The sequence below is a fragment of the Neopsephotus bourkii genome, unplaced genomic scaffold (assembly GCF_033783945.1).
Source record: "Neopsephotus bourkii isolate Nb327-2 ecotype Australia unplaced genomic scaffold, CSIRO-AGI_Nbou_v1 NB_1678, whole genome shotgun sequence".
NCBI classification, from domain to species: Eukaryota; Metazoa; Chordata; class Aves; order Psittaciformes; family Psittacidae; genus Neopsephotus; species Neopsephotus bourkii.
Window position 1 is genome coordinate 648,022 of NW_026902152.1, and position 24,370 is coordinate 672,391.

General features: G+C 43.7%; 1 protein-coding gene across 2 annotated transcripts; it reads left to right on the forward strand.

Moving 5' to 3' along the window:
- The first annotated feature begins 1,172 nt into the window (after window positions 1-1,172).
- On the forward strand, window positions 1,173-21,292 carry BBS2 (Bardet-Biedl syndrome 2). Of its 2 annotated transcripts, XM_061375855.1 has the most exons (17): window positions 1,173-1,325; window positions 2,441-2,668; window positions 3,258-3,383; window positions 3,657-3,719; window positions 6,739-6,816; window positions 9,310-9,414; window positions 9,879-9,965; window positions 11,269-11,404; window positions 13,294-13,433; window positions 14,220-14,358; window positions 14,924-15,095; window positions 16,145-16,274; window positions 17,129-17,260; window positions 17,795-17,932; window positions 18,380-18,492; window positions 19,181-19,329; window positions 19,963-21,292. In XM_061375855.1, the coding sequence occupies exons 1-17, from the start codon at window positions 1,209-1,211 to the stop codon at window positions 20,067-20,069; spliced, it is 2,160 nt and encodes a 719-aa protein (XP_061231839.1). In that variant the 5' UTR covers window positions 1,173-1,208; the 3' UTR covers window positions 20,070-21,292. The 2 variants fall into 2 exon arrangements, with proteins under 2 accessions (XP_061231839.1, XP_061231838.1); XM_061375854.1 differs by lacking the exon at window positions 2,441-2,668.
- The last annotated feature ends 3,078 nt before the right edge of the window (window positions 21,293-24,370 follow it).

The following is a 24,370-nucleotide window of genomic DNA, read 5'->3' on the forward strand; positions in this document are numbered from 1 at the left end:
GATCTCCAGGCAAGCGCTGTCTGTGAGAGCCTTCCTTCGTATGCAGGGCAGGGACACTTCTGCTGGCCAGGGCTTGGCTGATGCACCAAGTAAAAGCCAAATGGGATGTGCCTGCCAGGTTTCCTAGAAACGAATCCTTGCCTCAAGCCTGTGGCCTCTGCAGGAAAGGGCTGTTGTCCCAGTGATACCAGGAAATAAAGAGTCAATCCGTGTATCACCAGCACTTCCTTCTCCAGACCTGCCTCTTGTTGGGATGGGGGTGATAATGTGCCAGTGAATGGCAAGTGCTGGATTTGGTAACTGGTCAGAGATTGCAGAGAATTTATGGCACTTGTGATGTTATTGGGTTAAAATTATTTCTTAAACCCAAAATAATTTAAGCATTTTGAAAATCATGACCTTGAGAGAGCACTTCACTATCCAGCCTGTAGACAGGTAGAGGGGGCCCTGGAGACCCTTAAGGGATCTGGGTACTGAAATCCATGCTGGGATAGGAACTGGCACTGGGTTTGGTTGTACTGGCTTGCTGCTCCTCGGTTCCAGGAGGAACCAAGCACCGGGCTGCTAATGGAGGTGTGAGCAATGGGGAGTGCGGCAGCCGGGGGGCAGCGAGGACTGGGCAGGGGGCTGGGGACAGGGAGGGGACATCCCATGGCCCCAGCTGGGTGCTGGCCCCCTGGGATTGTGGTGCCGGTGTTGAGGCTGCTGTGATTGCCCAGAGGGCAGTCGCCTCTGCCGTCCTGGACCCAGCTCCCCCACTGCCCCTGCGATGCCCCCCAGCTTCCCTGACCTCTGCAACTGCCCCCCCAGTTTTACACCTCCAGTACCTCCATCTGCCCCACATCTTCCCCATCTCCCCCCCTTCTGCCCCTATCTGCCCCACGTCTTCCCCATCTGCCCCGATCTGCCCCCCTGCACCCCCAACTGCTCCCAGTCCCACCCCAACATCCCCAGTTCCCCCGCAACCTCCCTCCATGTAGCCCAACCCCCCCCCCCCGGCACAGCAGCGCCCCCGCGCGGCCGCCCCGCCTGACACTGCACGCCCAGTCCCGCTCTGCTCCGCCCCGCCCGGCGCGGCCCCGCCCTGATGCAGCGGCGGCTGGGGCGGACGTACGGTGCACGGCCCCGGAGCATCCGGTGTCCGGCGGTGGGGCCTGTTGAGGCCCGGTAAGGCCCGGCCCCCCCTGCATAGCCCGCCCGGCCCCGCCATGCTGGTGCCCGTGTTCACGCTGAAGCTCAGCCACAAGATCCTGCCCCGCATGGTGGCGCTGGGCCGGTACGATGGGACGCACCCCTGCCTGGCGGCCGCCACGCAAGCGGGCAAGGTAACGGCGCAGCCTCCCGGGCTGGGGGCTCCCCAGCCCCGCCGAGCTCAGGGGACCGGCTCTGCTTGGGGGTTGCCCGGCCGCGGTGTCCCTCCGCACGGCGCCCGTAGCGGGCCTGCGCCCCGCGGCCCGCGGCAGAGACCCGCGTTGAGGCCTGCAGCCTCCCATGTGGAGCCGGCTCGGCGGTGTCCCGCTTCCCTCGCTGTCCGCCGGGCTGGGGCTGCCCATAGGCAGCGGGGCGGTGGCAGCAGCTCATAGCGGTAACCCAGGCTGCTGGGGCATGTTTTGGAGTCGTGGGTTTAAGGCATGGTGCGAAGGTTCTGCAGATGATGCCTTGCGGACCAGGAAACGCTGTGTGCGCTCTGTTTGGGTTTGAGATCTGAACAGCAGAGGGTTCAGCTTAGTGCAGCCCAACTAAAACCAGATATAGGTTGAAGCATAAATCTACAGTGGCATTTGGGTTGCTGTAAATACAGACATGGGTCATCTGGGATGCTTCCTGGCATTATTACTAATTTTGTTTCGGAGCCTTTAGGAATGGTGTGAGGGCTTGTTTGAGAGATGGACTGTGCAGCCACAAAACAAAGGCTGTTAGGCATATCCTGCAATCCCCTGGGTCTGGTCCAAACAATTACAGTGACTGGATGCTGGTCAGTGAGAACAAAACCTTACTAATCACAGGCCGCTCTTTAAATTAACCATCTTCACCAAGAGATTGAGGTTATTGATACCAGCTAATTTAAGTGTTTGGGGTTTTGGGGAACTCTGTTAAGAGCTGGCTATAATTTGCTTAGTTTGTTGTTGATCCTTTTTGGTTTTGCTTTCCTCTGAAGAGTTCTCAGTGGCCACTTCCAGAAGCATAAGTATGGTGGCACAACCCCTCTGGCCAGAGGAGTGTTCTTCTTGCCATTTCCCTTTTTTTGGCATAGTTTAAAACCAAAGCATAGCTGTCAGAAACACTATTGTCAGCAATCCCCCCATTCTTTTGTCCTCACTTTGGCTGGTTGAGTGCTCTTCCTCCCCATCACAGTTACTACCCAGGCAGTAGTCTTTAGTGTTTGTACATAAACACATACATGTTTTGTGATAATATCTTTATATCTTTGTTACTACAGGTTTTTATTCATAATCCTCATGCCCGTGGGCAGAGAACAAGCACAAACCGAATGGTGCAAAGTAATCAAGACTCGGACATTTCCCTTCTCAACATTAATCAAGCAATCAGTTGTCTTGCTTCAGGAGTGCTGAACCCTCAGCTTGGTTATGATTGTCTTCTGGTTGGAACACAGACTAATTTGTTGGCTTATGATGTATATAACAACTCAGATTTGTTTTACAGAGAGGCAAGTTAATTTAAATGTCTTTTTTTTTTTTATTTTATTTCCATTCTAACAATGACAGTTTTTACATAACTTTGTCAATGATTTTTTATTGCTCAAATGCTCCATCCGTGGCAGTGTTCAAGGCCAGGTTGGACAGAGCCTTGGGCAACGTTGTCTGGTGTGAGGTGTCCCCGCCCATGGCAGACGGGTTGGAACTGTATGGTCTTAAGGTCCTTCCCAACCCACACTATTCTATGATTCTATGTGTTCTTTGCATTAATTAAATATCTGGTCTACTGGAAGGTGTCTCTGCCCGTGGTGGGGGGTTTGGAACTAGATGAGGTTTAAAGGCCCTTCCAACCCAAACCAGCCTGGGATTCAGTACACTTTGCTTTAGAATACCTGGAATATTTAAAAAGTATGAATGTGATATATGTCTTTGTATGCACATGGAAGAACAAGCTTCCATAACGTGTCACACATCACCTGGCATGGCAAAATTCAGAAAATCTAGAACTCAGCTAGACTGATAGTGGTGACGCTGTTTCGATTTCTGTACTCTGATATCCCATTGTCTGCTGTTTCTTTTTCCTTTGCTGTATATCTTTAGGTTTCAGATGGAGCCAATGCAATAGTCCTTGGGAATCTGGGAGATATTTCTTCTCCACTTGCTATTATTGGTGGAAACTGTGCCCTGCAGGGCTTTGATTATGAAGGAAACGACCTTTTTTGGACAGTAAGGCTGCACATAATGTTTTTGATGCTATTACAAGATTCTTTCAATGGCACTAATTCCTCTTGAATTTTTTATTATAATAAATATTAATTTGGCTGTTCTTCTTTCTCAATTTATCTTAGACCTCAAATTGTGTTTTGGTCATGTATTCGGTGCACTCAGGTGTTGCTTGAATGCTGGCTATGTCAATTGTTCTGTTGTTTTTGAGATCATGAAATTAGTTTAGCTTCTGACAGTGATCATCAGTATCAAGGACCGTCTTTCTCATTTTAGGTTACTGGAGACAACGTTCGTTCATTAGCACTGTGTGATTTTGATGGTGATGGCAAAACTGAGGTTGGTAGCCATTTATGTGTGTTTTCAGCTGTTTTCATGGTCTTGTAGTGAAACGATAATAAGAAACCATGGGTTATCAAATATGACTGACTTATATTACTAGTTGAAGTGAAGTTACGCTTTTTTCAGCCTCTGGTCCAGCGAAGACAAATGCTCAGCCCACATCTCGGGAGCAGCAGTGGTCTCTGGCACTATTCAGGATGTGTAAAACTAGGCATAGCTGGGGTCTTTACAGCATTACAGCCTTGCTTTGGTGAATTGATTGCTAGCTTTAATGGAAAAGTTCTCTCATTTTCCTTAACTACATCAGGAGAAATACAATGAAATGCCCGTGATCATCAATTGCAAGTCATCTGTTTTCAGTGGGATTTCTTGAATGTGGTTCTAAATCCTTTTTCAAGTTTCAAATAAAAAGCTAGCGAGCTTCTTATGTGTAAAAATGAGCCTGTAAAAATCTGTGCTGCAAAGAGCTTCCTTATGATTAGTAAGATTAAGAAATCCATCTTCACATCAAGTTCTCCCTTTTCTTCATAGTGACATGGCTAAATGACATAATCTTTGCTTTTTTGATTAAAAATAAAAATAACGTGTAACAGGCATCTTCCTCATAAGTAGGAAAGAGCTGCCATTCTGATAACGTGGGCTGCAAGGGATGATGGATGAAGTTGTGAATTTGTATGGCATTCTCTATTGTAAATGTTCTTTCATCCTGAGTGAATCGAAGAATCATGCTTATAAATATAAATCTTCAAGGAAATTGGTGGCTTCCTAGTATATATGTCAGATACAAGTAAATATGATGTTAAATCACCATGTTAAAAACACTAAAATACTTGTCACCTGTCTTGCAGTTTTAATCATAATTACTTAAGCTTTTCAGTTTAGTTCCCCCAAAATCCTAATTTTGAATGTTTACTTGGACTGTGGTATTTATAGTGACACGTAAAAGGCCTGTACGTCTCTTATGTGTTACTAAAACAGACCCTTTGCTTGACTGGGGTCTTCCGGAAGTGAGAAAAAGTTCAGGTTATCCATTCTTTTCCTGCATAGCTTCCCTTAGGGTGTATTTTTCCTGTGTGATGAGAGGTAGTTATAGAAAGTAGAGATAGTATATAAAGATTCAGAGACTGGGAAACTGATCTGTGTCACTAATTGTAGATGTTTTTCACTTGTGCTTCTAAATTGTTTTATTTTTGATACTCTGCTGTTTTTTTCTCCTTGAGAAAAGTTCATTCTCAGTGGGTGGTATAATGTGATGCTGCTTTCAGTTAAGCAGAGTTGGGTGTGTTATCCAGCTAACTTACCCTGCCAGTTAGCCCAGCATGCATTTGTTGATATTTTTTTAGGGTTCTTTTAATTATCTAGGTGATTCTTTTTTTTTTTTTTTTTGTTAAGTTTGTTTTATTTGTGGCTTTTGTGAAACTGCCTCTGGCTTAAAATCGGAATTCTAAGGAAATGCACAGAAACATCTTGTTGAATGGTTTATCACTTTGTGAGTTACCTGATAAATGGGTGTGCTAGCTTAATTTCTATTCTTCCCACCCCCATAAAACGTGTCTACATTTAAAATTGACTGATTTTAAAACTGCATGAATATACTTCTGTCATTTAGTAGCAAACAAAAACAATTTATTGTAGTCACTTTCTTCCTTGGGATGTTAGATTGATACAGATTAATTCCTCTCATCTTGCTCAACATTTTTGGGGAAGAACTTTTTCCCTGCTTTTTCAAATTCCAGTCTAGTGGAATCAAAGGCACTGAGGTGGACGAGTTGAATCAAACTAAATTAAACTCCCATCTTTTATTCACCTCTGGGAGATGCAGCATCACTTGTAACTGTTCCAGGATTCCATGTTTTAGCTGGTCACTTTTTGCTGGTGATTGCAACTGCTCAAGAAATCTGTACCTCTTACGTAGTTATTTGTTGTAAATTATTTCAATCGCTACAGTAACCTTAGTTTGGTGTAATTTAGTTTGTCATGATTGGAAGCATGTTTACTTGGAAGAAAAAAAAAGCAGCCTTTAATCTTTAAAAAAAAAATCACTTTGATATGGATTTGTGTTTATTCTGCCAAGTGAAGATTTAAGACTCATTGCTTCCAGTGGTGAAAGGTACTTCCAGGGTTTAAACTTCGATTTATAATTTTGTTTGTTGTTGATTTGATGGCTGACTTTATGGGCAAGGCACTAAGCAGATCTGCTCTTCAGTTTTTCAGTTTGCAGAACAGAAGCCTGTGACCGTCTTTAGAAAGAGCTCTTTTATGGGGCTCCTTTTCAGTTAACATCTACCTGCTTAACTAGAAGACATGAAAGAACAAAGATGTAAGAAACAATAAGGAATGAGAATGTGGAAGATCCAACTTAGTGTTGATGTCCTATTTGTATAATCATTCACACTGAGTTAAAGCCCATTTTACCCATGATTTCAGTAGTGCAGCCACCATTTTGGTTGGAGGAGCAGCAGTGGTTTGATACTTGGATTCATTAGTTTTGAGGATTTTTTAAAATGAGGTATGTTCAGTGCTAAACAAAGATTTTGTTGTTTTTTTCCCCAGCTATTTGCTCACAGGCTAGTAACTGAGAGTTGATGTTTCTCAGAAACAGTGTAGTACAAGTCACAATTGAGCCGCAGGACTTCTGCTCCAACAACAGGCAGCATAGTATTTTTGATGTGTACAGTTGTAGTTAGGAATTGGAACACTCAATCTGCTACAGTGAGAAAAGAGCATAGCCCTGGTGTTCTTAAATATATTTTCTCATTTCTACCCCAGATATTTCACTGTGCTTTTGTAGAGTCTAACTTGACAAAACAAGGAATAACTAATACTTGATCAACAGGAGGCTTCTAAAATGGTGTCTTGGCACAGGGTACCTTTTGTTCCACTGGCAACTTTTCACAGAGCTGTTAAAACCTCTCTGTTGCTGTACTTGGGATGTTTATTTCCCCCTTGGGCACTTAACTCCTTTTGGTTTCCTTAGGCCGAAGAACTATTCTTAAGGTAGACTATTTTTTTCTAGCTTCTTGTTGGCTCTGAAGATTTTGACATCCGGGTGTTCAAACAAGATGAGATCATGGCAGAAATGTCAGAGACAGAGGTAAATTGCTTCTTGCTACTGTTTAATTGCTGGTGAAACTGGTATTGTTATGTATGGTGAAGCTTCTCTGGTTCAGATTTATTGTGAAGTTAGTTATTTAACTATATGGTACAATATCTGTTCTGCTAGAACTGCAGAAGTTTAGAGTTTGATAATTTTCATTATACATGGGGTTTTTGTTGATTTTTTTTCTGTTTTTTTTTTTTTTTCTTTATTTATGAGCCTTTCACCAGGTTGAGAAAAGTAACTGCTGTTTGACTAAAAGTCAAGGCCCTGTTGAAAGGTTATTAAGGTTACTGGGCTGGGAATCTGTTAGTGCCTTCTGAGCAAAAGAATGTCTTCTGCAGGTTTCCTCAAATGCATTGACACAGTCACAATGAAGTAACTTGCCCCTGTGTATGTCCAGATAAGTGCATGGCAGGGTAGAAAGGGGTGCCCAGGCAAACAGGGCTGCGGTTCCTAAAGGAAAGAATGGAGTAGAAAGTTATGGGTTTACAGAGATGAGTAAAAGGTGTAGAAGTTGTTCGTTAGCTTAATAACCAAGAGAAGATCCTCACTGTTAAATTTTGGTTGCTTGGAAGGGAGTAAAGTACTGTTACTGTTGCCTTTAAGAGTTTGCTTAGTCTTCTTGTGACCCTTCTGGGCTCAGGGTACAGTAAGGACATGTTACAGACGTTTGTCCTTAAAGATCTGAGGTCTCCCTGTTGCTCAAGTTGGGACTAAAAGGCTTACTTATCTATTAAACTACTTAAGAAGAGCTATAAAAGACAAATCCATGCAGTGTTCTAAGAAAGGAAGTTGTTGCTATAGTTGGAATTGGTAATACATTGTAAAAACACATTAGGTCTGTAATACATTCTGCTGTCCGTACAGTGGAGTCATGGTGTGATTTCTAGTTAAAGGGAAGCTAAAGGTCTGTCCTTGTCATGTATGATTTCTTGCCAAATCCACAGTAGAATGGTTTTAAACTCACGTCTGCAGTGTCTTAGGAGGCCTATCACAGTCCTGTCCGAATTTAAAAGGACACAGCTGCACCTAAACCTTTCCTTTTAGGAAGGTAAATTCAGGGAACAGTGGCTTTATACACTGCTTGTTTTGGAAGACTTGAATAGTTTGCATTTTCTTTGGTTTAACAACTTATTCTGGTGAAACTAAAGCCATAGACGGTTGTGATTATTGAATTTATAAATGGACAGTCAGATATAAAGGGAGTACTGTGAGTTTCTGACTGTTGCTGGGGTTTTCTGTCCTTACTGGGTGCTGAAAATGTAGAGGGTTATGATACTTGGGAAAGGCTTTAGAGAAGATGGTGAGAGGGAATGTAGAGGTTTGGAAACCATGTTTTCTAGTGAGAAAATTAAGGAGCATAGTCAGTTGAGTTTAATTAAGAAGTTGGTGAACTTTTTAATTTAAAGAAATGTTCTGTACTATGTTTTACAAAAGACCTGACAGATAATTGTAATTGTTCCTCCTTACATTAAAATCTCTAGTCTTAGTGCATGGAAAAACCTGCATTTCCACGTACTGAGAGCCTTAGCTCAATGAAGAATTGTAAGGTGATGGGATCTTAACTCAGCCTGTGAGATGCAGGCTGAGTTATGACTCTCAGGTCTTTCCCTGAAGCTGTTACATAGGTAATACTTAGCCTGGTGTTCTAATTGTGTTCCAGGGAAGTCTGGCTGCGCATTTCCAGCTCGCTAATGCTGAGCAAAGATTATCTACCAGCGTAGTAGGGAGCCTACAAGGATGCTGGAGAGGGACTCTTCATTAGACTGTAGTGATGGGACAAGGGGTAACGGGTTAAAACTTAAACAGGGAAAGTTTAGCTAAAATACAAGGAAGTTTTTTACTGTAAGGGTGGTGAGGCACTGGAATGGGTTGCCCAGGGAAGTTGTGAATGCTCCATGCCTGGCGGTGTTCAAGGCTGGGTTGGACAGAGCCTTGGGTGACATGGTTTAGTGGGAGGTGTCCCTGCCGATGGCAGGGGGGCTTGAACTAGATGACGTTAAGGTCCTTTCCAACCCTAAATATTCTATGATTTTCTGTCTCTAGGACTTTCTCATCCCATGTAAAGTTAAAGTCTTTGTCATGCTCAGCTCCTGAAGCTGAAGGAGTGTCGTGTGTTTGGAGTAGGTTTTCAGTGATAATGTGTTTAGCACTGATGACGCCAGGAATCCTATGAGCAGTTATGTTGCTGCTTGTAGGAAATACTTGGTCGAAGTACGTAGTTTTAGGACAGTTCTGCAGATCTTTGCTGAAGTGTACCTTAACATTGGTAATTAGCTTGTGTGAGGAAATCCTACAGGCCTTTGGTGATTTCAAACTGATTTGTAAAAACAGTTGCATCAGTACTCAACTCTTCCTACAACAGACTTATTTTTCATCTAAATACTGTTTTCCTGTCATGTAGAGATTGTATAGTCTGTTCTCTACTACTTAAGTTGTAGTAGTTTACACCCCTGTATCCCCATTCTCCCTCCTTTCCCCTCACAGACTGTTACTGCACTTAACCCCATGTGTGGCAGTCGATTTGGTTATGCTCTTTCTAATGGAACAGTTGGAGTTTATGAGAAGACAAACCGTTACTGGAGGATTAAGGTTAGTCTGTTGGAATAGCATCACTTTCGCTTGAAGGCTGCTAGGAGGTTTGATACCTTATCTTGATTTGTTCTGATGTTACCCTGACTCCTTTTGATGAATTTTAAACCTTCTGCTGAGCATAGAACTTAATGTAATTTTGGTGTTACAAAATTTATATTTATGTCTAACTATAATTATACATACATGCAAAATTAATACAGTGTCAGTTTCTTCGGTGCTTTTGGGACTGCTGGTGATGGCTTAAACAGGCAGGGGCACCCTCCACTAGACCAGGTTGCCAGGGAAGCTGTAGCTGCCCCACCCTTGGCAGTGTTCAAGGTCAGGCTGGACAGAGCTTGGAGCAACCTGGTCTAGTGGAAAGTGTCCCTCTGCGTGGCAGGGGTTGGAACTGGATGATCTTCCAGGTCCTTTCCAACCTAAACCAGTCTGTGATTAATGTGTTCTTTGTGTTTTCTCCTCAGTCTAAAAACCAAGCGATTAGCATACATGCATTTGACCTGAACTCAGATGGTGTATCTGAGTTGATCACTGGCTGGTCCAATGGGAAGGTGAGTTTATACAGAAGTGAAATGAAGAGCTGTAAATCTTGAAGCTGTATTTGAACAAGGCTGTGAAATTACCTGAAGGAAAACAGGCACAAAATAAAAAAAGACTGTTGAAAACTGAGAACTATTGCAGTAAACCTACTTTGGCTGGTGAATCCTGTGCCAAGTGCAAGATCAGAGAAAAGCTGATCTGCTTAGCTCAGATTCAATGGCTAAGGTGTGGTAACTTGTTTCTATGGCAGCAGAGATCACATGCCACATCCTAGGGCTCCTGAGTGCCTCTTCAGCTGTCTTGAGGACATGCTAATAATCCTCTGGGATGTTTCCTCAGTGTTCTCAAACATTCTCAAACAAAGCATTTATGTAACAGGAGAGCAGCATCAGTCTTGACTGTGCAAGATTAATCAAGCATTATTTAATTTTATGTGAAGGCATTCTGTACAGCTCTTAAGCCTGTTGCTTGATATTCCCCTTTGCCAGAAATGACTGTTCTAGCTGCCAAATCTCTCCTGGACACAGCTTGCCAGGTTGTTGGGGTTTTTTGTTTGTTTTTTTTGTAAAGCTATGCTTTACAACCTCTCCTTCAGACCTCTCTTAGCCTTACTCTTATTAGCCTGGGGGAGTTTAATTAACTTCATATCAAGCCAGCAGTCTAGAGCCCAGATATGTTGTAAATTTATGCTGGATTAGGTGTATAACATTGTTAAAGAAAGAAGCTCTCCTTCATTTACTCATTTTTCTGTTTTTTTTTTTCCCACTGGAAGGTTCTTTTCTGCTTCTTGTACTGAAACAGTCCTTAGCTTCTAGAAAGAGTAATGCTGGGTTGTGGGCTTTGGAAAAAGACAGGCAACACAGAATTGAGCCCCCCTCTTTCTTCTTCAGTGAAAGATAATTAAAGATTGTGGTATTTGTGTATAAAAATAATTCACCACACAAGGTCTGCAGCTGAAAGACGGTGTGGTAAATACTGCATCAAGCTTATTTCTGGTTTAGTCCCATCACTGCTGCATTCATGTGTGCATAACCTTGCCAGTGCAGACTAGCAGTCCTCTTCTTTGGTTCCTCTTGTTTGCAACGTAGGGAAGCATCTCTGAAGAGCAGCTCCTTCTATCTGAGTCTGTCCAGAGGTCATTTCTTGATGGTATTTTATTTCACATGTGGTGTTCTGATCAGTAGAGCTGCAAATTTACCTGCTGTTCTGTGAGCAGAGCTGGTTTTTCATTAACAGCTCAGAGTATGGCATGACATCTATTTTGGAATTAGCTTTTCTATTCCTGATGTGTCTTGGAACTCTTTGTTGTTCCAGGTTGATGCACGCAATGACCGAACTGGGGAGGTCATCTTTAAGGACAACTTTGCTTCCTCAATTGCAGGAGTGGTGGAGGGGGATTACAGAATGGATGGGAGCAACCAGTTAATCTGCTGTTCAGTTGATGGTGAAAGTAAGAGCACTGTTCAGGTTATTAATTTAATACACAGTAATATCAGGCACATCACATTATCTCACATTAGCTAAATGTTGTTTCAGTTCCACAGGCATTTTTGCATGCCGAGTTCCTTTTGCTTTGTGTGAAGTTAAGGGAATTTTGAGTTATGCTTATATGCAAACAGGATTTTGAATATTACCTTCCCTGTGATAATCAGTGTGAGTTTTGTTATGATTTAAGAAGCATCAAAATTCATTTGCCTAATGCAAGAACTCCCATCCTAATAATGCAAAGATAACTGCATTCGGTACAGATTGTGATTCTTCAGGCAACATTATTATAGATGAATGTGTAGAGTATCTTCTTGCCTATATGTGATGATTTTTTGATTGCTTTACAGCGGTTAAAGGTGTTTAGAGAGCTAAGGAGTTGTGTGTGTTGTTTTTCTTCTAAACATGAATAGTTCTTCTGTGAGAAATTTTAGATGTTAACAGTGCTTTGCTACCTGGAAAATGCTATCCTAAGGCTGGAGAACCAGTGGGTTTATCCCACCATGCATTCAAGAAGTCAAACCTGGTTCCTGTGCGTGGGTACAAATATGATCACAGATGATTTGAATAAGCTTAGCATGAATTTACAGGGATGGCCGCAGAAAAGACACTGGTGTGATTATCTGACTGCTTGGCGTCGGTGGCCTGAGACAAGCGGGTCTGGCACAGCCCATTTGGAACAAGAGCCCGTCCTTGTTAAATACCAGGGTGTTTTGCTGCCTGTCTTAATCACAGGCTGTGGGGATTTGCTGTGCTTGGGCTTTAGCATATAAACCTTATTCCCAAGCTTACAGAAGGGGAATATTGTACAGCTCTGAAGAAACCTTGTCTTAGCAGAGCTGTGTAGGTTAACATTGCTAAACATGATAATCTTTTCTGATGAGTCTGTCATAAACAAACCTTGGAACATTGTGGATTCCTTTAGGCTGGAGTGTTTAGGTGTTACTATATAGTAAAATAATATTAAATAGTTGTTGGGCCATGCATTCTCATAGTCCTTGTTGTTAGAGTTCTGTTTGGGGCCAGCATCCTTCCACATGAGGTGTTCTTTTGTGTTTCTGTCTTGCTCTTGTTTTAAATGAATGATTCTCTCAGAAGTAATAAAGCAGGTCCTTTCATTGGAGGAGAGCGTGCATGCTGAGTGCTTTTCAAGCTCCCTACAACTTTTTATGGGGCAGCAGCATATGCAGTCAGGCAGCATAGTCTTTGCAGGCAAGACACTTGTCCCTTGCTTTCATTGTCAGTTGCAATCAGATCACACAGCCCTAGAACAAAATGGAAGTTTATAGCAAGCTTTTTTGTCCCCTCTGCTCAGCTCCTCTGTCTCCTGAGGCAGTTGGAAATACTTCCATAACTCCGCTCCACTGGGATACTTCCAGGCCTTATCCCTTGAAGTATACCTTGATTTGGGGAAAGGTTAGTGTGGCTGACACCGCTGGCTGACTGACAGTGACTTGAAGTCACTTCCAGACAGCAGCAACTCCTCTGACCAGCTCTAGAAATCCAGGTAAACGTTTTACTAATTTAGCATAATTGCAAACTTGTCTAAGCACCTGAAAGAATGATTGCAGTGGGAATCCTGTGGCAGAAGAACTGGGCTCTACACTTGTCTGGTCAGGTGAAGACAGCTTAAAGGCAGGTTGGAAATCCACCTTTTTTCGAATATGCAGTTCTCTTGTGATCATCTGGAAAGTCACAGCCTCTGTGGGTGTAAATTACTGCTCAGATTTTCAGGTGAAGATCAGAACCAGTGTTTGCTGCTGAGGTGGTACAAGGGGGTCTTGTTACAGAAATAAATGATTTGGGAAAGCTGTGAAAAGCTTTGCTGAAATGGGCTCTTTTGTTTCTGTACAGTCCGAGGCTATCTGCCAGGAAGTGAGGAGATGAAAGGAAACCTAATGGATACAAGTGCTGAGCAGGATCTGATCCGAGAACTTAGTCAAAAGAAACAAAACCTGCTGCTGGAATTAAGAAATTATGAGGAAAGTGCAAAGGTACTATTTAAGCAAGATGTAGGGCCGAACCATACCTTCCTGTTGCTAATTAAGCAGGAGTAATCTGGGAAGCAGTTATGGGGCAGTCCAAACAAATCAGAGCTGTAACCTTTGGGATGCAGCAAGATTGTCTGCTGTGGCTTCCTCCTTCTGCGTTTGGCTTGCTCCTTGTGTGAGTTCAGAACTTGTTTTTTGTATTTTAATAAGTAACATTTTCCTTGCTCCTTCATCCTACCAGAGCAGTTGTGTTTGGGACTGGATTCTGTCCTGTGCTTTGGCTTATAACTGGAAATTTTATTTTTAAATCCATAAGCCATCTCAGGAGCCAGAGGGGCTTGTGTGAGACGATCAGGTAATTGTGTGAGAACTGGCAGCACTGTCAGGGTATGGAAAGCACACTTGTGCGTGATGGTGAAGGCACAGAAATAAAGAGCTTCAAAAAACAGTCTGTGAAAAGAACAAACATATTTGAATAGTAAAAGACCACCATAGCAAAAGCATGGAGTTAATCTTGCACCTAAAATTGAATAGTTGTTAAATGCTTTTCTGAGTAAAGGTTTGAGTACAGACCCTGATCTTCATTGACAATAAACCACTTGGAGCAGGTTACAATCAAGCATCTACATCTCCATGTGTAATCCAGCTGCTCTGTATAGCTGTGTGAAGTCTGGGAACTGCTGTTAACACAACCTCCTGCAAGAAAAGAGCACTCACGTGAATGTTTTCTAGGTTGCTTGAATGAAAATTTTGACATTCTGATACTGAAGGGTGTATGTTTTGAAACAGGCTGAACTGAACAGTGTGAATATAGATGGGCAGAGAGGTGTGATTCCAGCAAATACCCAACTCCAGACAGCCCTCTTGGTTAATCTGGGCTCTGACAGCCGGTCTGCCCATGTGGAGCTATGTATTTCTACCACAAATGGTGAGTGGTAATCTGCAACCATTGACATTCATTTCATGTGAATTCATGCAAACATGTAGTTGTATTTAGCTGATGATTTGCCTGTCTCCCCTTTATTGTCTGTAGTATCCCCTTTGTGGCTGCTTTCCTTTCACAGAGTTTTGAGTCAAGCTGTGTTCTTTTGATGGGTCTAAGGGGAGAGGAGTTTGGTGGAATTCGTTTCTTGTTATGTGTTATTTTCCAAGGCAATTAACTTTTAACTTGGATGAAAGAATCTTGGTGATCCCTGAAGTGCTCCTTGTGTTGACTCTAAACATTAACCCTATGCTAGTGAGGGTATTATATGAGTGCAGCTGGAAGTCAGCTGCCTTTACATGCAAAACTGGAACTACCCCAACATACCAAATTCATGTGGCACCACATGAGCTGAGGGTGCAGTCAGGTCCAGATGTGACAATGCTGGTCACTTGGGTTACGCAGAGGAGGTGTGTAAAGAGTTGACCATGCTTAATACTGAAAATAGTTGTGGTTTGTTGCCAGAGGACAGCTTTTAATTTAGGAACTGCTTTTACTTCCTGTTGCTAAGACACAATCATCCGTGCTGTGCTGATCTTTGCTGAGGGCATATTTGAAGGAGAGAGCCATGTGGTACACCCCAGTCCCCAGAATCTCTCAGGCTGTATTCGTGTTCCCCTTACACCAGCCAAGGATGTTCCTGTGGATTTGCACATCAAAGCCTTTGTGGGTTACAGGAACAGGTGAGTTTTGTGTTGTGATCTCCACTGGTCCAGAGCCAAGTGTGTGACCACAAAGCAGCAATGATATGGCTTCATGCTTATCCAATGGGAAGTGCTCCTTTAATTCCCTTGTGCCCCATTTCTCTGTGTTACTGGAAGGAGAGCTTAAATGCTTTCTTAAAAACACTGTGGAACCTTTGATGCTGAGCTCTTCTCCAGACAAAGTCTAAATGCTCTGAAGTCACTGGGACCTGTTGTGCTCTGGCCCTGCCTTTAGGGGAACAGCAAGCAATTGTTGGGGGGTGTGTGTGTGTGCTTTGTTGTGGGTCTCTGGAGGGAGTCATGAGAGGCAGAAGCTGTGTCCAGGCTGCCTGTTTGCAGTGTCTGCCTCTCCATGCCCCAAGTGATGGCTCCTCTCTGGAAAGTACTTGAGCAAGCCTGGAGACCTAGTGATGTCTTTCAAGCTACAAAGTAACTCCGAACCCATTTGTTTTCAGAGCAAATAGGAAGTACCATATGCTTGATTTCAAGCCAGGACTTTGCCAGTTTTCCATAGAAATAAAATGACTCTTCACATGCGCTTGAACAACTTGTCCCTGCTCACATCTGCTGGACCTGGCAGTGCCCTAGGAGGCAGCATCCTTTCTCTGAACAGGGAGGCATATTTTGAGAACTAGCCAACCACTGCAGAAAGAACCCATGGGACTGAATTATTGTTTATCTTCTCTATCTGTTTTTATTATTTCCTTCAGTAAAAGACTTCACTGAACCTGTAAAGAAAATATCCAATCACATTGTAAAATCATAAATGTGTTAGCCTAGAGAGTGTATTTCATTGGAAGGATTATGGAAGGTGTAAGCAATGGGGATTAGTTTTTTAACCTCATGATGTGACAATCCTGGATTTCCAAGTTCCAGTGTTTTTTTTCCCCTGGAAAATGGTAGGCAGCCGATTACGTAGCTGAAAGCTTCTGATGTCAGTAGCCAGCTAGAAGGAATCAGGAGCTGTTGCAATAGGTGAATCTCTGGTACCTCAGTAACTGTCTGTTTTCCCTTTGGATTGCTTCCAGCACACAGTTCCATGTATTTGAGTTGACAAGACAGCTTCCCCGCTTCTCAATGTATGCCCTGAGCAGCCCGGACTCCACCGCAGAGCCCCTGAGCTTTGTTAACTGCACAATGAACGAGAGGCCACAAAGGGTGAGTGTCTGCTCTGTTTCCTGTTTTCAAATCCTGAGGAGGTGGGGAATTTGCTGTGAGCTTGAGATTTCCAATAGCAAAGGAAGAAATTGTGCAGTCAACTGCCCTGCTGGCCTTTGGAGTTTGTATATTACAATTTGTGTCAGTGATTTTTCTTCCTTCTTTAAAAGATGTCTCACTTGAGACATTCCCTGCTTCAGAAGTTCCTACAGGAACTAATGGCTTAAGACCAAGAGGCGTTTCAGGTATTAATCTTGTTTGCTGTGTGACAGCTGATGGAATGCCAGTGGCAGGAGCCCTGTAGTGAGTGAGGAATTCTATAAGTGAGCAGAGAGCTGGAAAAAGGCAGTACAGTGCCCAGATAATCGCTCAGTTTCACAACAGATGAGCAGCAGTGCTGTAGCTTTGGTTCTGAAGGATCTGAATTGCAGGATGACAGTAATTGGAGCTGGTAATTTCCCTCATAACTGTGGCTCTGCCATCTTTACATGACCTTTATTGCATTAAATGCCCAAAGCAAAACCAAGATTAAACTTCTCTTCAACTTCTGGCATGAGAACCAAGCCTTGCTTCCCAGCTTTCTCCAGTCTCCAGGCCTGGGCTCATGTTTTGACATTGAGCTGTGATCTGTGGCTGTTGGATTTGATTTTTTTTTTTAGGAGTATTCAGCTTTGGAGAAAGGATTCAACTGTTCTTATTCTAAAAATGGATTTAGGAGATGAAATTTAGTAAATTGAGTTTCTAAAGTACTCTGAACAGAATGCCCTGATGTACATCATGTGCAGGGATAGTGCATGGTTCTCCAGGCTTTCCACACAGATAATGGCTGATGCTCTTCATAATGTTTTTTCAAGATTGTTACTTGGCTGAATCAGAGCTTCTTGCTACCAGAGGATGTGGAATTTCAGAGCGTTCCCTTTCAGGTTTGCTTCACTTCCCTTCGTAATGCAGGCCAGCTCTGCATCAAAATCAAGCCTGGCGGAGAGGTGAGTACCTTCATGAACAAGGGGAGCACCTGTTTAATTATCTTCCAGTGAAACTTAAGGGTGGTGCCAGTATAAGGCAGTAAAAATTAAGGATGACTGAACAGGCAGAGAAAGTACTAATGATTTAAGGATGCTTTTGGAAACTTTTGGGTCTATTTACTCTTAGTTGGCAAAATTCCAGGGCCTGTTAATGACGAAAAATGCTTAGCCTACACATCTGTAGGCTGTTCACACACAGAGTGGTTTCAGGGAGTGGTTTCAGGGAGCCGTAATTTGAGGCACAAAAGCTACTTGTAACTTCTGCACTGGTCTTGTATGCACAGATGCCTCTTTGGCCCAGGCTTGGATAAAAGCTCCTTTCAGTTCAGTGTCTCCTTGTCTACTGAAAGCTCTTGAGCTTTCTCATGCAGCAGTTTTGCCTTTTGATAGAGTTAACTGCTTTGAGCCTGGGTTTGAGAGGCAGTCCTGCTGGGCAGTTCTGGGAGATGCTTTGGCATGGAAGAGCGCTGAAGTGCTTTCTTTCCTTTCTGACAGATTTCCATCAATACGGATGATATTGATCTAGCTGGTGATATTATCCAGTCCATGGCCTCCTTTCTGGCCGTTGAAGATCTGCAGGTGGAAGCAGATTTCCCTGCCTACTTTGAGGAACTGCGAAAGGTGTTGGTCAAGGTGAGGAAGTATCAGGCATTTCTAAATAGGCAGCTAAGCAGTCACTGGGGATGTTTTTATGAGAGGATCTCTAAACTGCTCTGTCTTCATGGAAATCGGACAGCTAAGGCTTGCTGTATATTCTGTGCCAAGGACAATGGGGCACCCTCTGCTTTCTGATTATTCAGGCCCTTGGTCATCAGCAGTTGATCACTTAGTGTAAAATGTTTGGGAGACTGAGCTATGAATTTGAGTGAGGGCATAAGGTGTGTTTATCTCAGCCGGATCACCCCAAGGTACTGCTCTCGCGGGTAGGGGGGGTTAAGGCAAGAAGAATGGTCCCAGGGATGCTGGTAGGTTAAGTTAGGATTTTATTTCCTAATACACTTGGCCAAGATTTAGCTTGAACTATTACCCATATGTCCGGAGTGCCAGGGGCGCTTTCTGCTGACTGTTTGCATTGTACAGGTGGATGAACACCATGCTGTGAATCAGAGGCTCACTGCCGACATGGCTGAACACTCCAGACTCATCCGCAGCATGCTGCTTCAAGCAGAAGATGCACGATGCCACGGGGACATGTGAGCAATTGCTGCTTATCTTGTGTGTGTTTTGGGTTTAGAACAGCCAGTCTTTGCATTTCAGGCAGAAAAGAGCACACAACCCCATTTGTGTAATACAAGGGTTGCCTAGTTACAACTCTGCAGAATTGGTTCCTTCGCTGGTCCCACATGAGCTCCCCTTGAGCCTTGTCTTGTTCTTCAGGTGGAAAACCAGTCTGGGGAAGGCAAAAGGGCAAGGACAGGGGCTTAGCATAGAGCCCATAGTGTTGATCAACCTTGGGATGGTGAGATACATTAGAAGGATATACTGAGGGAAGGCGGCAGTAAAAGCTGTCTGTGGTGTATGAACTTTCGAGAACACGAAGAAAGAAATTTTAGGTGTCAAGTCTTTTCACTCCAGGTTGCTGTGTTATGCAAATGTCCTATCTTTACTATCAAGAGGGGTCTGAGCAGGGCAGTGTTACTTTCACTGGGGAAAGTGGCATCTCCTCTTTGCATTGCCTTATGAAGTAACTGCAAAACTAAGAGTAAAAAATAAGTATAACCAACATGTGTAGACAAGCCTGTTGCCTTATAGCTGGCTGACATGTGGGTAACCATGGTAGCCATTGCAACCATGTATTGCTACACCTTTATATTGGCAAACCAGGAATGACTTTCTTGTCCCCAGAGATGCAAATGACTAGACTGATTGTTTCCCCTCCAGGAAGAACATGAAGACACGTTACATCGAGCTGTATGATCTTAACAGAGATTTAATAAGTCAATACAAAATACGTTGCAACAATCACACAGAGCTATTGAATAACCTGAAAGCTGTGAATCAGGCAATCCAGAGGGCTGGGCAGTTACGTGGTAAGTGTGTGTGTCTGTGTGAAGGGAATGTGAACTCTGGGACCATAGTGAGGCAGGTAAGATGGATTTGGAGGCCACCTGGGTTAGTTAAGTGGCTTCAGGCTTGTTAGCCTGAAAATAAATCAGTAGAAGTAATCTTTCATTTTTCAGGCCTAGTCAATTGCCTGTAACAGTGCCCAGTATCATCTGGGATCATGATTTTAGAACAGTGCAAAGTGGTTTCTAGCTGTCTGGATGGTAGAGAAATTGCTAGTTTTGTTGAACACAATTTTAAAAGCACTTTTTAAAGTAGTGTTTAAGTTCTTTTTTTTATTAAGCAACATTATAAATTAACTGTCAAGGCGGGGCTGTTTGTCTGTATTACTAGCTCTGTAGGTCTTTGGCGAAGGAGGTATGTTTTTGTCTATTTATGGCATTCCCTTTCCAACAAGTCTTCTAAGCTCTCCTAAAATAGAGCTACAGACAATTCTTAAAGAATTTTATTTATGCACTAGAAACAATGTGTGTGTTTAAAAAATACTTGAAAGAATACCCTAAATTTTGAGATGTGATCAAATTAGTATTTTTACCAGTTTTTTACTAACTGAAGCTTTTTTCTTTTATTTCCTTTTTTTTTTTTTTTTCTCTTTACAGTTGGCAAACCTAAAGCACAAGTGATCAGTGCTTGTCGGGATGCAATAAGAAGCAACAACTTTCATACACTGTTCAGGATAATGCGTGTGGGAGCAGCCCCTTCGTGAAAAGAGGAGCAGCAGTTGCACAGAGGCAGCGTTTGCAGGCAGATAACAAACCAGGAACAACAAGCAGTTAATTCAGTCCCCTGCTCTCTAGCATGAAGTCATTGCAAAGGTAGCATTGTAGTTAAGCTGTCAGGTGCAATGTTATTACGGAGGTCAAAGCTTCATGAAGGAAGCATTAGTTTTAAGTGTAGATGTGATATTTATGCAAGACAGGTATAACTTCAGAACAGTTATTTTTCTTACAGTAACTTATTTATGTATTTTAATATATTTTGTAGTTAAGGCATTACCCTTTTTCCATTAAAACACAGACTGGTTTGATATCTTTTGTTCTGATTTAGCTGGGAGAGATGCATGTGATTTATTTGCTGGAAAAACCCAAGCATTTCTGGTTTTGCTGTATGGTCTCTGCACGCTAAGCATGTAAACACTCTGTGCTGGAGAGTCCTGCATGTCATTGCAAGGAAGTGCTGTTTTCTGTGTAAATTTTAATGCAATGCACTAGAAGCACCAAAGAGTAACACCTCCTTGCTGGCTTTTAAGCCAGGTCTTTGAAAGCCGTCTGGTTCCACACAGGTAAGAAGAAGTCTGTTTCATATCCAGCACTCTCCATACACCTGGCTTGCAGGAAGTTTTACTTCAGCTACTGTTTTTGTGCTACTGTTGGGAAAAAAAAGCCCTGCATATACTGAGGTGGGTGAGGGTGCGTTTCAGGAGCAACAAACCAAACTACACACCGAAGCTTGGTGCATACTTCCGAAGAGCTGCCAAGTACATAATGGGGAAGGTATTGAAAATTGTCTTGGCTCCTGGCCCAAACCTGTTTATTACTTGTGGGATCTCTTAGAATTGGATTACAACATTACAGTAAGGCGCTTAAAGATTTTTTAGAATCTTTGCCAAAGTAACTTTCTTCCAGAGGCTAAAAATATCTTGCACTGGGTGGAGGTTGGGCCCCAGTGCTCCTCGTTCCTGCACCATTCATCACATCTGTTGCTGTATGGGTCGGTGTTTGTGATTTGGGCATGGAAGAGGCAGTCCTCCTCTCTGAAGTTCTGGGGTAGCTTCTTGGGGCTGTCAGGAATATGTGCATCCTGTATCTGGTCTCTTGCCACTACCAAATTCAAGCCAGCAGCCCACTATTTGTTACAGAGCCACCTGTGAGCACGCAACCAGCTGGATGGGGAGTGCAAATCTTGCAGGGTGTTTTAACCCCTAAAGTGGGCACTTGCCACTTTAGGGATTGTGGGTACTTCAACCCCTTCAGTATGGATTGCCAAAAGCACAGACCTCTGTCACTTCAGATCTGCAGCAGAAACGCATTTGAATCCTTTTAAGAACCTGGTGGTTAGTCAAATTCAGCTCCTTGGTGAAAGTGTGGTGAGCCACCCAGGCTGTTCTAAGCAAGTAAGCTTAAAGAGTTGATTATGGAACAGTCTCCTGGCAAAAAGTGCTGGGCTTTCTGCCACCTGCTGTACCTGTTCCCACTGTTTCAGCCCCTTGTTCTTTATGTTCAAAATACTAATGCTTGCTTCCTTACATTTATGTAGTCCATTTGATGATAAGAGAGTGGCTCTGATCTCAAAGCTTTCTCATCAGTCAAATTTTTAGGGCAATGCACCAGCTCTGTTTTGCTCTTGGCAGTGAGGTCAGTACTTCGGTCACAGTACAGACCTCTGATAAGACTGATTTCCCCCAGCTAAGTTTGACAACAAATATATTTTACCATAAAAACAACTTTTAACATTGCCAGATGTAAAATCCACATCCCATAAGCTGAAGTGCTGCCAGCTTTTCAGTTGCTGTTGAAATAAAGCAACCCTTGGCTGGCATGCAGCAGCCAACTAATGTAAGGCCAAGGTTGGACAGGGCTTGGAGCAACCTGGTCTACTAGAAGGTGTCCCTGTCTGTGGCGGGGGGTTGGAACTGGATGAACTTTAAGGACCCTTCCAACCCAAACCACTCTGTGGTTTTATGATGAGATGAACCTGCAGCAGGAGAACAATGGCAAACAGTCCCCACTGGTAGGATTCACCCCAGGACTAATGCCTAGTCATCCTGTTCTCAGGTGGAACTTGCCACAGCACGTTAAACTGCTTGTCAAGTACAGAATAACTACTGAAACCACACTAATAGAGCTGCATGTTCCTGAAACTTCAGGGGCAGAGCTAGTTAGATGGCACAACACCTTGGTACATGTGAGGGGGATTGGGTCTAGACCACTACCTTGCTCTGCCGGGGCACTTCAGTGCCTGCCTGAAATTTCTGTCTCAGCTGGAGTCTTCCTCATATGGTCCCTTTGCTGCCGGGGAAGGGTGCTGCAGGAGTACCTGGAGTGTGCTGGAGAGGGATCTGCAGAGCAGTGGTTTTCAGTGTCCTAATTCAAGTTCCAGGTTGGAGTTTATAAAACCAAAACAATTGGAACTGACACTTGGCAACAGGTTATCTGATTTTAGTCCTTGTTTCTCCAAGTCCCGTGGATGGCTGCTCATCTTAATTGCTACTATACACCTGATGTCACTGGATCACTGAATACCCGATGTCAGACTTCTTTACTGCATGTTTATGAATGTGGAAACCATTTCTTCAGTCTGGTCTACAGCTACACTGTCTTACCTCCCTCCATATTGGAAGTGTTCTGGTCTTCACCTTCTTGGTAAACTGACAATGACCAAATCCCTAAATACTTGTTGGGAAGTACTTGAACAGCTTGGCATTTTGGTAACCAAAAGCTGCTGGTACCCTGCATCAAATGCCAGGCTTTGGAGGTGCAGTCAGCTGGTGAGAAATGTGCATCCTCAAATGATCAACGTCTGCATGAGGCCATCTTGCCTGCTATTAAGTTTCTGTTCTCTGTTGCTTATACTTCATAACTGTTCACTTGCTGCTCTCCATCCTAGTTTTCTGTGTTGTCCTGCTTACTCATTTTGTGGGTAAGGATATATTTCATATACATATTCCTTTCCATAATGATCAGAGTACTCTGCCAGCAGCTACACCTAATCGTAAATGCAGATTTGTATCCAGCAAGAGCAGCTGGAGAAAGGGCACCCAGTATTGGTGTGGTCTAAATGAAGGCCTGTCTTTCCCCAGCAGCAAGTATCCTTTGAAATTCCAGTGAGCAGAGTCTTTCCCCTCTGGCTACAGCACTAGCCATGTGTGGGGCTGCCTTTGGCTTTTGGACCTGACAGGAAGGGTGAGAGAGCAGAGATGTGGTGATTCTTTTAAAACTTTTGACTGCTAACTGCAAATTTGGCTTCTTAAATGGCTTCATCTCAGTCACTGGAGGCAGAAGGGTGGTTCTTTGTGTGATCAGATAGATCCAGGCTTGCTCAAGTAGAGGCTGGTATGCCCTCTAGTGTGGTTTATATTATTAAAAAGCAGCAAACTTCAGAAAGCCCAGCTTCTTCCCAGTCTTCTGGGAGGCTGTTCCAAGACCTGCCAAGCACACTCAGGTTCACAATGCAGCATGTTAAGTAACTTCATTTCATTGATTTACTCCTGACTTTGCCTGGTCAGCTATGCTGTGAATAGATGTGGTATCTGTTACCTTTGTCCAGAACTACCAAAAAAAAATCTGCCTTTTTTTTTTCCCTCTTTGAATCCTCCATTACTTGCCTGTTTCCACTGCAGCAGCTCACACTAAGAACTATCGCCCCCAGGAAGAGCTGCTGCCCTGATAAGCAGCAGTGCTTCAGAAACCAGTACTTAATAGCAGAAGGTTGTTCTTTTATCTTCATAAAGGCATGCCCAAAGTACGTCCTGTTCCGTGGAAGGTGCAGGGTGCCCAGGGACAACATGGTCTCCTACCCTTACTGCTCCTCTGTTGCCAGCTGTGGCCTTCTACAGCTGCAGTGGTCTTCAACAGGCCTGGGACAGGAGGAGCAGCAAACTAATCCACAGCTACCCTCTCCCAACCCAGGAGAGGCAGAAGTGAAATGTGCTTGCTGCAAATCTTGTAGCCTGCACTACTTGGCTTGGGTGAGCTGAAAGTACACCTGTGGCTCTTCACTGCCGAAGAAAGTTAACAGGCAAGCCCGTGCAAGGCTGAGCCAAGCCTCCAGCAGCGTGTTCGACAGTCTGTTGCCTCCTGCAGTGACTAGCCCAGCTCTACAACAGCACTGCTGATAGGCTGGGCACCTTCACAGTGAGTCTGATATGGCGCTGAGGCAAGTGGCGTGGGAGAGAACACTGAAAGCGTGTGCACGGGTGAGTCACTGCACCAAGGCCACTGCCTTTCTTGTGCTGTTTAACCACAGGACCTGGGCATCTGCCACCTGGAAAGATCTCAGCTGATTCCC